General features: G+C 29.6%; 2 protein-coding genes and 2 pseudogenes across 2 annotated transcripts; 1 reads left to right on the forward strand and 3 right to left on the reverse strand.

Moving 5' to 3' along the window:
- Positions 1–948: 948 nt before the first annotated feature.
- Positions 949–1,054, reverse strand: LOC137808878 (small nucleolar RNA R71; annotated as a pseudogene).
- Positions 1,055–1,514: 460 nt separating this feature from the next.
- Positions 1,515–2,161, reverse strand: LOC137805572 (uncharacterized). Its single transcript, XM_068605515.1, has 2 exons — positions 1,840–2,161; positions 1,515–1,735 (listed from the first exon to the last, which is right to left on the reverse strand). Exons 1-2 carry the CDS (start codon positions 2,159–2,161, stop codon positions 1,515–1,517), a joined length of 543 nt encoding a protein of 180 aa, XP_068461616.1.
- Positions 1,663–1,768, forward strand: LOC137808880 (small nucleolar RNA R71; annotated as a pseudogene).
- Positions 2,162–8,574: 6,413 nt separating the features above from the next.
- LOC137807261 (protein CHLOROPLAST IMPORT APPARATUS 2-like) lies at positions 8,575–12,170 on the reverse strand. Its single transcript, XM_068607789.1, has 3 exons — positions 10,257–12,170; positions 9,610–9,765; positions 8,575–8,910 (listed from the first exon to the last, which is right to left on the reverse strand). The coding sequence occupies exons 1-3, from the start codon at positions 11,226–11,228 to the stop codon at positions 8,863–8,865; spliced, it is 1,176 nt and encodes a 391-aa protein (XP_068463890.1). The 5' UTR covers positions 11,229–12,170; the 3' UTR covers positions 8,575–8,862.
- Positions 12,171–15,420: the final 3,250 nt, after the last annotated feature.

Below are 15,420 nucleotides of genomic sequence, written 5' to 3' on the forward strand. Positions count from 1 at the left end.
TATTTTAGTTCTTTTTAGGTTTAGTTACGTAGTTTTATTTAGGTTTAGGTAGTTTTTATTTATTTGTTTTCATTATTTATCATTACTAGTTTTAGTTTTTATTTTTAAGTAAGTTGGTTAGTTTTTTTACGATTATAATCTTATGTTTTATTTTGTTTTAGTTTTATTTTGTTTTTATTTTATTCTTAGTATTTATTTGTTACTTGTAAGTACGTTATATTTTGTTTTTATTGTTTTCTTCTATTCTGTTTTTAGTTTTTATTTTGTTTATATTTTTTTCTTTTTCTGAATATTTTTGTTTTATTTTCTCTTAGTGTCATTTTAGTGTTTTGTTTTTGTTTTATTTTATCTTTAAGTTTTAATTTGTAGTTTATTGATTTTATTTTAATTAGTTATTTAAATTCTTGTTTATTTTTTAATTTTTGAAAAAAAATATAAATTATAAAATTTTGTTTACTACTTGTGAATCAAAGGCAAAAGAATATCAAGAAGATAATAGAGAAGACTCTTCAACGTCTTCTTCTTTTTCCATTGATATTTTGCAGGAGAATAACAACATGGCGGGGAGGAAACACCACCTCCTATGAGAACTCTGGGAGATTACGCCATACATCAAGGGCCCAAACATTTTTCTAGCATTGCAGTGCCTGCAACTAACAGGGCCTTGGAGATGAAGCCTGCGTTCCTTACCCTCATTAGTACCAATCAATTCACAGCGATGGATCATGAGGATCCTCATACACACTTGCTACTTTTTATGAATTGGTGGGAACTATGGGTTTCCAAACAGGTGATCTTAAGAATGTATACATGCGTTTGTTTCCTTTTTCTTTGGCAGGGACAGCAAAGGAGTGGCTTATATCTCATCCTAATCAGAGTTTAACTAAATGGAAGGATGTGGAGGAAAAAAAAATTTGCAAAGATTTTTCCCAATCTCTCGTTACATCAATGCTAAGTCTGAAATATATGTGTTCAAACAAGGAGTAGAGGAGTCTTTCTATGAGACATGGGAGAGATTCAAGAGGATGCTGAGAAAATGCCCAAACCATGGGTTTGAAGATATTGCTCAACTAAGCATATTTATTAATGGTCTCAGATCAAATACAAAGATGCTCTTAGATGTCGCGGTTGGTGGCATAATGATGGTTGTTGATGCAGATCAAGCAACGAGGATTATAGAAGCTTTGGCCACAACTGATTATCAAGCTCAACATGATAGACAAAATCATCAAAAAGAGGAGTATTGGAGTTAAACACTAAAGATGCATTGCTAGCTCAAAACAAAATTCTGACCCAACAACTTGAGCAACTGACCGCACAGATGACCCAATCAACTTCCAGGATCAAATCAAAACAAACAAATGACAATTCATCACTCTATTTTCACTGAATCATAACAAATCATGATTGCTTTTCATTTCATCTTCAAATCATAAACATATTAGAAACATGAATCTTGAGGTCATTTTCCAGAGTTGTAATGAGGTTGGACTTCCAAAAAATATTGGTTTTTCTTAGTCAGTTGTGGCCAAAGCTTCTATAATCCTCGTTGCTTGATCTACATCAACAACCATCATTGTGCCACCAGTCGCGGCATCTAGAAGCATCTTTTTATTTGATCTGAGACCATTAATAAATATGCTCATTTGAGCAATATCTTCAAACCCATGGTTTGGGCATTTTCTCAGCATCCTCATGAATCTCTCCCATGTCTCACAGAAAGACTCCTCTAATCCTTGTTTGAACACAGATATTTCAGACTTAGCATTGATGTAACGAGAGATTGGGAAAAATCTTTGCAAAATTGTTTTTCCTCCACATCCTTCCATTTAGTTAAACTCTGATTAGGATGAGATATAAGCCACTCCTTTGCTTTCCCTTCCAAAGAAAAAGGAAACAAACGCATGTATACATTCTTAAGATCACATGTCTGGAAACTCATAGTTCCCACCAATTCATAAAAAGTAGCCAAGTGTGTATGAGGATCCTCATGATCCATCTCCGTGAATTCATTGGTACTAATGAGGGTAAGGAACGCATGCTTCATCTCCAAGGCCATGTTAGTTGTCGGCACTGCAATGCTAGAAAAATGTTTGGGCCCTTGCTGTATGGCGTAATCTCCAAGAGTTCTCCTAGGAGGTGGTGTTTCCTCCCCCGCCATGTTGTTATTCTCCTGAAAAAATATCAATGGAGAAAGAAGAAGATGTTGAAGAGTCCTCTCTATTATCTTCTTGATATTCTTTTGCCTTTGATTTTCGATTTTTTCTAGCCACCTTCTCAATTTCTGCTTCAAATAACAAGTGGTCTTTTGGAACTTGACTTCTCAATATCATATAAAAGCAGCTAATGCAAGGGTTAGCAAGAAAAATTTACAAGTAGTAACCGAAATTTTATATTTTTTTCGAAAATTAAAAAATAAACAAGAATTTAAATAACTAACTAAAATAAAATCAATAAACTACATATTAAAACCTAAAGATAAAATAAAACAAAAACAAAACACTAAAATGAAAAAAATACTCAAAAAAGAAAAAAAATATAAATAAAATAAAAACTAAAAACAGAATAGAAGAAAACAATAAAAACAAGAAATAACGTACTTAAAAATAACAAATAAATACTAAGAATAAAATAAAAACAAATAAAACTGAAATAAAATAAAACAGAAGATTATAATAATAAAATACTAACCTACTTACTTAAAAGATACTACCTAACGTAACAATAAAAACTAAAACTAGTAATGATAAATAATTAAAACAAATAAATAAAAACTACCTAAACCTAAATAAAACTACGTAACTAAACCTAAAAAAACTAAAAGAAAATAAAATAAAAATAAAAATCTGAAAATAAATAGAAATAAATAAAAACAAAATAAGAATTAAAATAATAACAGTAAATCAGCAAATTAAAATAAAATCAAATAAAATAAAAAGAAATCTGTTTATAATAACACAAAATTAAAATAAATCAAAACAATTAAAATATTCACAATATTTAGGAAATTATACTCAACAAATCAAAAATTTGTTCTCCGACAACGACATCGAAAAGGAACCGTGAATTATCGAGTACAAAATTCGTTAAATATAACAACAGAACAATAAAAATAGTTTTGAAGTGATTGTTGTGACACTGATCAATAAAAAAAACAAACAAAGGATGAGTTGCTTCGGAAAAATAGGGATTAGGTTTCATCTCCCCACTCTCATGTATTTTGATTAGCATGTTACTATTAAGTTCTTTGATTCAAATTGATGCCCGTAGAAAATTCATTTATATCTATCTCTCGCATATAAAATTCTTAAAAAATTTTCCTAAATATCGATCTCTCGCATACTTATAAAAACAACTTAGAAATCACAATCAGACGTTAATGTCAATTAACATTTCAAGTCTATCTCTAGCACTCAAATATGTTAAGTATTGATGTTTAGGTTTGAACCCTAAAAATACCTCTCGGTCCGATTAAGATTCTCAATTTGTTGCAGAAAGTTAAAAATAAAACAACAATACTAATAATCAATCAAGAACTGAATATTAATATATAAGATATCATCTCAATACATAAGAGAGTTTGAGCAGATTACTCCCAAATCCAAAAGTGTAGAATTAGCCACGGATACTTTTAGCACCTTTCATTCTCCCAATTGGTTACAATTCACTCTATGGTGTTTTACTCTTAATCTGGCACACTAAGGTTGAGCCTCTAGCCCTCTATTTATCCTAGTTTTCTAGGGTTAGGTTGCTTCCAGTGTCGCGCTAATGGGCTAAATGATAAAACATAAAAAAAATGTCCAATCTTTCTTTACATCTTTTTCCATTCTGGGACCTTCCAGTTTTCTCTTTTTTCTCAAATTATTCTCCTTTACTCTAAATCTTCAATCCTCCATGTAAATATGCAATTAACACCAAATTTGGGAATAAAATGCTCTTATTCCAATAAAGCTCATAAAAAATGTAAAAAGGTATAAATTCATAAATTAAGGATTATTTTATATGTAAATTAGCAATAAATCCTCATAAGTGCCTATATTTTAATATGAAATATTACTGAAATTAGGCACTTATTAATCACCTAATCAAGTAATAAGATCAAGTGTTGGAAGCAAAATTGATTAGGGACGTATGTTTTAATTTTAAACTTGATTAGGGATGTATGAACTTTTGAACAACTATGTGTTGTAATTTTAAACTTGATTATATTCCTTTTTATCAAGAATTCCGATTTTTATCAAAAATTCCAATTTCTATTATTATGTATTATTTTTTTCTATGTATTTATAGAATTAAATTGAAATTCTCATTTTATCGAATATTTTAATTAACTTTTTTAAGAAAAAAGAAAGTTCCTATGAAACCACCTTGCATTTTCTCCCTCACCACACACTACCTAAATCCCTCAACCACCACGATTGAGACTTAAGATTTGATCCATTAGGTTTACCATAATCTAATTCGTATTTGGACCTAATATTGTCTCTCCATTTTCCACTAACCTTCGTCTCCAACCGCCACTGCCATTTTGCTAAAAGAGCATTATTAAATTTCCCAATATATACCCAAATTCCCTTCCTCCTTTAACTTGCACAATTTATCCAAACACACCCAAACTATGGTTTTGTTATTCCTGTCCTAACCCCATATGAACTTTTTCTGAATATTTATGATAAATTGATAGACAAAAATGAGATACTTAAAGTAGGACAAATAAAAGAGGGGAGGAAATTAAACACAAACTTAATAAGGCAAATTATGTCAGCCAAAGTTAAATATCTATCTTTCCATGCATTAAGTTTACTCCAAATTGTGTCCACAAGAGGTGACAAAAAATATTTTCTCCTAGGATTCTCATCCACTATTAAACCTAAGTATTTAAATGGTATATCCTCTGCACACACTTTAAAGTATTAGAAAAGCTATCTACTACACATTATTTACCCCAATTACAACAATCATTGACTTATGAAAATTGATCTTCAATCCAGAAGCTAACTCATAACATCTGAGAGTAACTCTTTAATGGTTAAAATATTTTGATGGTTATCATTACACATGAATAAGGTATCGTTCACAAATTATAGAACACAAGTCTCTACCTCAAGCCTACCTACTCTCAAGTCTTGGAGAAACATCTTCTTGACAGTTTGTCTCACTAAATCAAACAACCCCTAAGCTATAGTTAAAAATAGAGGGCGCTAAGGGGGTCCCCCTGTCTCAATCCCTGAGATGGTTTGAATTTTGTTGTTGGACTTCCATTGATTAGAATTGATATAGAGGCCAATTTCAAGCAACCTTTGACCCAATCAATCCATTTCTCATTAAAACAAAATTTATTCATCATATGATACAATAAATCTCATCTAATATAATCATGTCTTTTCATAATCTATCTTGATATATACTTCATTTAAAAATCTATTATGATTGTACTTGGTATACCACTACAAGAAAAACATGAAATAGAAACAAAATTTAGATACCAAAAATAATTAGTTGCTATAGTAACTAAATAAGAGACCATTTTATAAACTAAAAAAATATTGGTTTCTACATTAGTTTCTATTATTGTTAAATGGTTTCTAAGTTGGTATCTAATTAGCTACCAAGATTTTAACTACCAATTATTTAGTTTTTAAATTTGGTAGCAAAAACTTTGGTTGCTAATTAGATACCAATTTAGAAACCATTTAACAATAATAGAAACCAATTTTTTTTTAGTTTCTACAATGGTCTCTAATTTAGTCATTATAGCAATTAATTATTTTTTGTCTCTAAAAATTGGTTTCTATTTCATAATTTTGTTGTAGTGTACAAAATATGCATATGTAAATTTTCAAGAGTTAAACTTAAAATAATTATGATAATAGATCTTATTACATTTTAGATTAATGTAAGTATGTTTGTACATATTACTTTTAAAATGTTCTTATTTTACAAACTCTCTAGTTAATATTAACATACACATTAATGTATAATGGCACTATAGTAAGATAAAAATATACTAAAATGATATAATTTGTGTATGTTCTTTTTTATGAAAATAGGTAAAAAAAATGTAAAAATATTCATATACACACTTTTAATTTTGTTTTTACAAAAGTTATGTTTATTTTTTTAATAAAAGTTTTGTTTATGTGCATGATTTTTTTAATTTTTTTATATAAGTCATTCTTCTATACATAAAATTTTAATTTTTTTTTTATAGAAGTTGTATTTTCATTAATGGATGATTTTGATTTTTTTTTATACAAAAGTTCACTATTAAAAGATATTAAAAATATAAATTGTGTTTATGTGCATACTTTCTATTTTTTTTTATATAAGCCATGCTTTATACACAAAATTTGACTTCTTTTGAATAGAAGTTGTATTTTCATTAGTGATTTAAATTTTATTTTTATACATAAGTTGAATACTATAAAATATAAAAAAAAAATATAAGTAGTATAAAAAATAGAAATTATGCATGGAAGTGTGACATCTGTTAGAAAGAAAATTATAAATTATATAAACATAATTTTGTAAAAATAAATAAAATAATAAAAATTGTACCCGTAAGTTCAGCTTCTTAACATGTCCTTAAAAATAATTAATACTAAAATTGTGCATAGAAATATGATTTATCCATTTTAAAGTGATGTTTTGAAACATCACTTATTCATATTAATATCTTTAAAATTTTACTCAATTTTATAGAAATATTATAAAATTGTCCTATTTTAACAAATTTTAGCTAACTGAGTGTCATTAAGTATTTCAACTTAGATACGTATTAAGTTAAAAATAAATGCAAATAAATAAAGAAATGATTATATGGTGTTTTATTCAAATTTAAATTTTATTTTATTAATGAAAATATATTTTGAAAGTTTCACAATTAATTTTATTTTTTTCATTTGAGTTTATTTTAATTATACTTGTTTTTTTATTATTATAAATTTCATATGTATTAAATTATTTATAGAGAATCATTTAATTGGTATAATAGACTTCCAGCTAGTCTACTTTTAGAATTCTTTATGAATAGGTATAGTCTACCTATATGAGTTTTGGTCTAGTCCCCCCATATTTTTGTATTTTCTTTCTTTTTTCTTTTTTTGTTAATAATATTTTTTTTTCATATGATGGCAAATGATTGTTGTTACTTGAGGTGTCAGCCTAGCTAAGATGTCAAGTTGCATAGTGATGCCTAACCTGAAAACTTTTTATAAAAAAAAAGTTATTATTAAATTTATTAATCTTAATATACTCTCACTGTGATGAAAACAATGAAATAAAAAGTGTAATGCTTAAATTAAATAATATATTATTAATAATAAAATAAATAAATATTTCAGTATTTATAATGTTAGAAATACTAAAAAAAATGTTGTAAATGATATAATAGTCAAAACAAATAGTGTAAGACAAAATCCTTTAAATATAATAATAAAATAAAATGAATTTATTATCTATATATCATCATCAATATCTTATCAATAAAAAGATGAAAAATATAAGATCCTATATTACAGGAATAAGGTAAAAATAATAAAGTGATACCTCATCAAATTAAAAGGCGAGTAATCAAATTAATGACATAGACTATTTTAAATAAAGTTTAATTAATGATAACACAACTTTCTTTCTCACAGTAATTGAATTAATTTGTATGTAAATTTTGTACCATAATTAAGTCAATCTCAATTAAAATATATAATTTTTATGGTAGGTAATTCAATTAATTTACAAAACATAACAGTTTAGAAAGTAGTTTATTAAGAATGGAATTACCTTTTTGTTTTATATTATAAAAATACAAAACATAGTTATATTTTTATCTTGTAAAGGAATACAAAAGGAAAGTTCAGCGAGATTTACAATAAACAAGAAGAAGAATGGAGTTAGACAAACAACAAGGTTCGGTAAGGAAAAATACTTCTTAAAAAGAAAAAAAAAATGTAATTAACTTTTTTATAAATTTAAAATTTGTCCAAATTTTTTTTTAAAAAAAAACATATTTTTAATATATATATATATATATAATAATTTTAATTTATATAAAATTTTATTTTGTTTTTTATTTTTTAAAAAACTCATTCAAACATATTTTTAAATATGTGTTGACTCGAAAGTAAATTAGACAAACAAGAAATGTGAAATTTAATATTCAATTCAGAATGTAGTATTTAATATGAATAAAAAAGAGTTATAACTTATAATCCTTAATTATCACATACTAGAATACACCAGCATTTCCCAAATTGACATGGTTAACACGCACGCAGCAGAGAGAAAGAAAAAAAGTGAAAAAAAGGGTAATGAATGATGTGTTGAAATTAAAATCATATTTTGAATTGTAAAGTGATATATGTCTGGATAGAAAGCCAACTCAACGGTCAAGGTGATTTCATTTTACCTTTCATGGCTTCCTGTCAAATCATCCATCATTATATTAAGTAATATGTAAAGTGTAATGATTGGAGAAAGCAACGATCACCCTTAAATACTCTTGTTTTGTTGTTTTTAATTTTGTTAGCTTTACCTAACCAAAAAGTACTATTGACCACATAAGGATGGAATGGGATATGAAACCAAGAATCTCCATGTGCCCATAATGCTAAGAGAATTTTATGTGTAATAGAATCTTAGGCAATTTGCTTCTACTTCTTGCTTATCTCATACAGTCTCACTGCAGGAACTAAGAAGAACCCAAAAAGTAAAAGGACTAAAGAAAAAAAGAGAGTAAAGGTTACAAAAATATAGATAAACTCTCTCTTTCCTTTTTTTTAACTTTTTTTTTTTACTTTTATTTTAAAGAGTAGTCCCAAAAAGCTTGTTCTTTACTGCTACGTACTACTACATACAAAATCAAAATCATCTGTGTGCATTTGAGCTAGAATTGAGCCTCCTAACAAATCGCCCCTGCCACATCACAAACAAGTTAGACTTGTTACCTCAATGTGTCTGTCAAACATAAATGAAACCATAATTCATGATTTAATTTGTTCAGAAAACCATCCAGTTATCCCTTTCTCGTTTTTTAGTTTGGTTTTGGTACGAAATTGTCGTCCTAGTTAGGCCACCTTGTTCAACCAACCATCATCACATTAGAATTATAGTGTCCAATAAAAATGAAGGCCGACCAAATCTGTTGTTGACACAGGAATATATATATATATATATACACACATGTTTTTTTTAAATACGATACAAGAATGTAGAGCAGACATGTTTTATTTTATATATGGAGAGAGAGAGAGAGTAGAATAATCTGACGAAAGAATCTAAAGAGAATATTGTGATAGGAATGAAAAGTGGAGGAGATGCATGCGTGAGGAGCTGTTGATATATGAAATTAAGAACATAAACCTAAACATTGGAATTGGAAGCATTGGCAATGGAGTGGCAGTGGGAGGGTATCAAACTAAGGTGAAATAGATAGATCCTCAAAAGTTGGACAAAGTGACCAACCACAGTAACGGGGTCCACTCTCCATAACAAAAATAAACTGTGACGCACGCACCAACCTCAGTATCCAAAATTATCATCACCAAATCATAAAGCACATTTCCTCTTTTCTTTAAAATCAAAATTCTCCAAGTGTCCTCAACTCAGTCGTACCTTCATTCTGGGGCGTCGATCTGCGTTGACCTTCCTCACCTGGTATCTGATCTTCTTCGAGAACAGCCTCGTTCGCCGTTTCTCTTTGTAGCGCTGCACGCTAGCTTCTCTCACTCCGCCATTGTCCCACCACAAATCAATTTGTGACAGCCGCGCCTGCCTCCCACAACACCAAAACACAAATTCCGTTTATTATTCACTACCATCTACAATCTACAGGCTACCACCACCATCACAAAATTTAATAATGCAAGACAAATATAACTACAACTATTAATAATAGATGAAAATGGTAGCAGCACACCACAAACACATGCTTTTGCTTCTAACCTTTATACCCAAATTCATATTGAAATTGAAATCTATTAAATATTTTACTTTTAAAGCATCACGGTGAAAAGTAAAGTAAAGTAAAGAGGAACTAAGCAAGAGATGCATGAAATACTTTACTACTTCAGTTTTGAAAAGTTGGATTACCATACCCCACGTGATTAAAAATGCTAACAGTGGAGTCAATCTCCAAACTTTCTAAGATTGAATTTTAAAAAGATTAGATTAAAATAAAGCTTCTTGCTAAACACGCTGTTATTTCCTCGTAAATCTCGCAATCAACAGAGTAGTGGCTACTGTTACTTAATGGAACTTACAGTGACGTCAGCTTCCGGCAAGTCGGCCAGGGGGCTATCGTCGGAGAACGGTATCCCACGGTCGGACCAAGCGCTCCGAACGTCGTCGTAATTCAATTTCAACATCAAACCTTGTTTCGGTTTGGGCAATTCCACGTTCTTCAACTCCACTACGACCGGTTTCTCCGTCGCCGCAATCGCTGCCACCTTCTTCTTCTTCATCTTCTTCTCGGCGGTCACCGGAGGAGGCTTGGCGTTAATTTTGGGCGATATTTGAAGAATATCAACGACCGGAAAATTCCACCAGTTTCCGTCGTCGACGTGTCGGAGAGCGCTGACACGGGGTCTGGGGAAGTCGGATTTCCCGCCAAAAGGCATTATCCAGGGAAAGTTACTGACGGCGTCGTTTGAGACATCTTGCACCCTGCTCCCCATGATGCTATCGATCCCTTCTTCGATTTCCTCGTCGAGAATCGATTCCGCATCGAGGCTCTCTTCGCAATCGTCGTTCAATTCTAGGTAATTGAAATTCACTACAGAGCTTATCTCCCCGGGGCTCCCACACGCCTTCTCCTGCACGCTCACCTCTTTGGGCCTCTCCAAGGGCTTCGGGCCCGGTTGGTCCAGAAGGAAACACGACGACGACCCGTCCAAAACCCTGAATGGCAACAACAGCTCCGAAGAGTCATAATCAAAATTCTCCGACGCGGGCTTTGCGAATTTGCCCTGCGTTTTGAGGTTCTTCGTGGAGAAGAGGTTGGGGTAGGCGGTGGAGAGAAGCGCCGCGGCTTCATTGTAGGTTTGGTTGGGTCGCTTTCGAGGCGTTCTGGGTTTCTTCGTGGAGATTGCGAGGGCCGAATTGCTGGATTCGGAGATTGTTGAAGAAGGTGAAGAAGAGGTGTGTGAGGTTCTGGTGGAAGAAGATGAAGATTTAACAAATTCGAAATCGAACCCGTAGGTTCTTCCTCCAGCTCCGGTCAAACACGAAGACATTATTTGTATGTGTGGCTCAATTTGTTCAGAATTGAAGAGGCTTGGAGTTGAACATAGGTTTGTTTTTTTTATTTTTCCGAAGGGGGCGCAAAACCCTAAACCCAAAAGGTACAAACAACAAAATCTTTTGCCTTATTAAAAAAAAGGAAATGAAGAAAAGGCCAACAAGAGGTTTTGGGAATATTAGAGTGGAAGAAAGAAATGGAACAGAGGAGAGGAGAGGAAAAATATAAATGTGAGAGTTGGTAATTTACTAGTGAGTCTGCTAAAAGGTTGAGGTAGGATAGGAAAAGCAGGAGTGTATAAACAGGGCATTCATTGATTGATGGATTCCGAAACCCGAAAAGAGGAACCGAATTTGGTGTTGGATAAGGAAAAGGAAGTACTGTTGTTGGTGTGAATAAGGGAAAGCTGGCCAATAAAAAGGGATTGAAGTGTATGAAAGGTGAGTAGTGTTAAATTCAGCAACAGAGAGAGAAAGAGAAAGGAGACAGGGCAGAGGGTCACGAGCCGAAGCAGATAAAAGGCAAAGAACCGTTGGGGTCCCTGTATCTATAGGCAATTTGCAGGGGTATAAGCCCACCGACTGTGTCACTTACTCGGAGAGAGAAAGAGAGAAAGAGAGAGAGGTTGGGGAATTCTGAGGGAGTGAGTGTTGACACTTGCAGTGGAGGAGCTGGAGCATTGGAGACGAGAACAACGAAGGAAGAGACAATGCTCAGTTTCCCTGCTGTTCCTATTGTGGGGACCATTATTATGAACCTCCTATTTCTCTCTTTTACCACTTCAATTATTTTACCTTCTTTTACTATAATATCCCTCTCCTCCTTCATCTTTTTCTTACTTTTTCATTTTAACATTACTCAATAATCATTTTTCATTCTACTCATTTCATAAAACCAAAACTTATTTATTGGAAATAGTAAAAAAAAAACAAGGTCTGGAGTGAGTGGATGTGAGCCGGCCATTACTTAACTACTACTATTATTTGCATTAAAATGAAACAATTTATTGAAAACTGGTAAACAATATCTTTTGGTTGTCTCTTTAGAAGAAAAGGAATATATATATGATTTGTTTGTTGTTGGTGATGTTTTTACTAGGAGGTAGGGCAATATGGTAATTGGGTAATGAAAATCTTACTAAGTATGGCCGTGACAGACAGACGTGGATGTGTAGGTACAGGATTATTCCGTTTCCATACCTTACCTGCTGCAAAAGCTAATTTTGGGTATATGAAAAAAAGGCTCTTATCTGGTGACGTGGCAGGATTTGATTGGAGAGGTAAGATTTTCTGGCTTACGTGGCCTACCTTTTATGGCTAAGCTGGTGCACAGTTTTTCACGTGTCTGGAGAAAAGAGGTAAGGTTTTGGATGTGTTGTGAGAGGAAACAGATTCCAACAGTTTTGGTGTCTTGTGCGTTCCATCTGTGGCACTTAAACGCGCTACGTCCCCTTATTACGTTCATTAACTTCTCTCATTGCAATTACCAATTCAAAATCTTCTCTCTTTTTCTTTCACTTGTGCTCTCTATGCGCCCAAGTGTCCATTTTTTCATGCTTCCTCATCAGATATTTATTCAGACACATTCCAGTAACATCCACTTTCCTCGTATACGCAATTTCTCAAATATCTCATCTTACTCACAGTTTTTTACTGACTCCAAACCAACAGAAAACATAAAAGAAATCAAATATATATTTTAATTCATATTCAACAAGTAGATTTGTTTTAAATCAAATGTGATATGTCACTACATATTAGGATGCAATTTTCCTAATAACGAATAATATTTAAATAATTATAATATTATATTAAAAAATCTAAATTTAATTTAATTTTATAAAATAAGTTTATAATATGAATTTTCACTCACTTATATATTTAAATAAATTAAATAAAAATATATTAATCTTAAATTAGTTTTCGTTTTAGTTGATAAATTTATACTTTGTATTTGCAAATATTTTAACATACTCTTTTTTTTATTCAACTATTTAAAATTATATTTCTTATAGAGAGCAAAATAGTACAACTCAATTCAATTTAATATATATTTTTAAAATAAAAATAATAAGTATGAAACTACTAAAGTCGTAATTAATTTTTTTTTTCATGACTTAATTATGTTAACGAATTCCTTTTATATATATTAGAATATAACATTTTCACATTCGTTCTTTCGGAAATTATAATATAGCGCCTAATGTTATTATTAACATATCTATAATATTTCTTAACCAATTTTGAATGAGTGTTTTAAAAAGAATAATTTCTGATTTTTTTTATTGATTAACATAAAAGAAATATTTTATTTATTATTCCTTACAATCTATCTCAAAATATAGATATATTTTCAAAATTTATTGACTTAGTATGTATTATTGTTTATCTCATAAACCAACTCGGTCTAGAAGAACTTTTAATAAATTTGGATCTAAGAAATTAAACTTACTATTATGTATTTTATTTTATTTTAAATAATTATGTATCAATTTCATTTATCTTAAAATATGTTGTAAAACATACTTCATAATAACAGATTTTGACCTTCAAACAAATCAAAATACTACTATCTTAACGCATTAAATAAAAATTTCGAGTTTAATTAATAGAAGAATTGCCTATATAATTATTACAGTATCACGTAACCCTTTAATATTTAAATAATTAATTACCAACAAACGGGTCCACATTCAACACTATGGGTGCAATTGTCCCCACTATAGCTTTTTAGTTCATGTACAAATTCTTAATCACTCTAATATATATATATATATATATATATATATATATATATATATATATATATAATCAATACAATAATAAAATTTTTATTAAATATTATATTATTTAATATCTTCCAATTGAATCATGTTTCTTTAAAACTCATTATTAAGTTAAAATTAATTTCACATATACTATATAAAAATTTTATAATAGTTTAAAATTTTATTTAGATAGATTAAAATCAACGTAAAATGTAAGATTATTTTCTATATTTAATACAAATATTTTAAAAAATAAAGGTTAAAACTTTAATTAAAATTTAGTATATAAATTATAACTTTAACTATTTGATAATTTATTTATAAATATGATCATCTTTAAACTTTTTTTTCATCAATTTTTTTTATAAAGTTTTAAGTTTATTTCTAGTATTTTTTCCAATTAAAAGGTGGATATTAGAAAACATCAAAGTAAATGATACGGATGTTCGATGTGTAATTTAACTTATTCTTTTAATTAAATACATATGAACCAAACCAAAAAAAATAGATGCGTTTAGTTTTGTTTCATTTAAACATAAAAAAAATCTAAATCTAAATCAAACTAAACTAATTTTGCGGTTTGATTTGGATTGATTATGATGTTTCTAATTTGTAGTTCTATTTTCCTTTTGTGTTTTGAGGTGGCCAATTTTTTTCGTATTTAAAAAATAATTATACGATGTAAAACACTTTCTTTATTAAGAAAGGTTATTCACTTGAATCAAACGTTTAGAGTTAGGTTAAAAATTATAGTTAGTAATTATGGTATAATTATTTTTAGTTAAGAGTGTAGTGACCTAAGTTCAAATAATAAAAATATTTGAAAAAGTAATATTTTTCAAAAAAAAAAAAAATTTCAAACACATACAATACTTTATTTTTTATAAAATAAATATGTCTCAAAACTAAAAAATGTGTTCTCATTCACAATCATATAACACACTAACCAACAAGAATAGCAAATCAACTATCAACTTTGATAATAGGGAATGAGATTTAACATTTTATAATTTTGTTAGATGAAATATGTAGTATTTGTCAAAATTATACCAAGTGTTTTAGTATGGTGTTTAATGCAAAACTGAAATACAATGTACTTAACAAGTTAATAATATGTTATAATTCACATTACAATTTTTTTGACAACGATAATTCAGGTTGAGATATGAACTGATCTAGACACATTAGATTTTTTTTTCTCTTCAACATGCGTCTCTCATATATGGTGAAATAACAGGTAATATATTGTTATTTAAATAATTTATTTTGCTTCAGATTAGCTTTGAAGTGTCAAATTGAAAACCAAATTGAATTGCTTGAATAGATTTTCAATTATATGTTTATATCACTTTGGTTCTAAACACCCATAAATAGGACAATGACCCAAATAGTTTATCTTGTTGAGTAAGTTTTCTTTCCC

This window comes from Phaseolus vulgaris, chromosome 3 (genome assembly GCF_000499845.2).
Source record: "Phaseolus vulgaris cultivar G19833 chromosome 3, P. vulgaris v2.0, whole genome shotgun sequence".
Classification (NCBI taxonomy): Eukaryota; Viridiplantae; Streptophyta; class Magnoliopsida; order Fabales; family Fabaceae; genus Phaseolus; species Phaseolus vulgaris.

What these genes read in the sequence shown, in the direction of transcription:
- LOC137805572 (XM_068605515.1), bottom strand. Translation starts at nt 2,161, where the DNA reads ATGGCGGGGGAGGAAACACCACCTCCTAGGAGAACTCTTGGAGATTAC. An exon ending in TATATCTCATCCTAATCAGA is followed by an intron (nt 1,736 to 1,839) that starts GTTTAACTAAAT and finishes TGTTCAAACAAG; the next exon opens with GATTAGAGGAGTCTTTCTGT.
- LOC137807261 (XM_068607789.1), bottom strand. Translation starts at nt 11,228, where the DNA reads ATGTCTTCGTGTTTGACCGGAGCTGGAGGAAGAACCTACGGGTTCGAT. An exon ending in TGCCGGAAGCTGACGTCACT is followed by an intron (nt 9,766 to 10,256) that starts GTAAGTTCCATT and finishes TGTGGGAGGCAG; the next exon opens with GCGCGGCTGTCACAAATTGA. An exon ending in ATCGACGCCCCAGAATGAAG is followed by an intron (nt 8,911 to 9,609) that starts GTACGACTGAGT and finishes GTGATGTGGCAG; the next exon opens with GGGCGATTTGTTAGGAGGCT.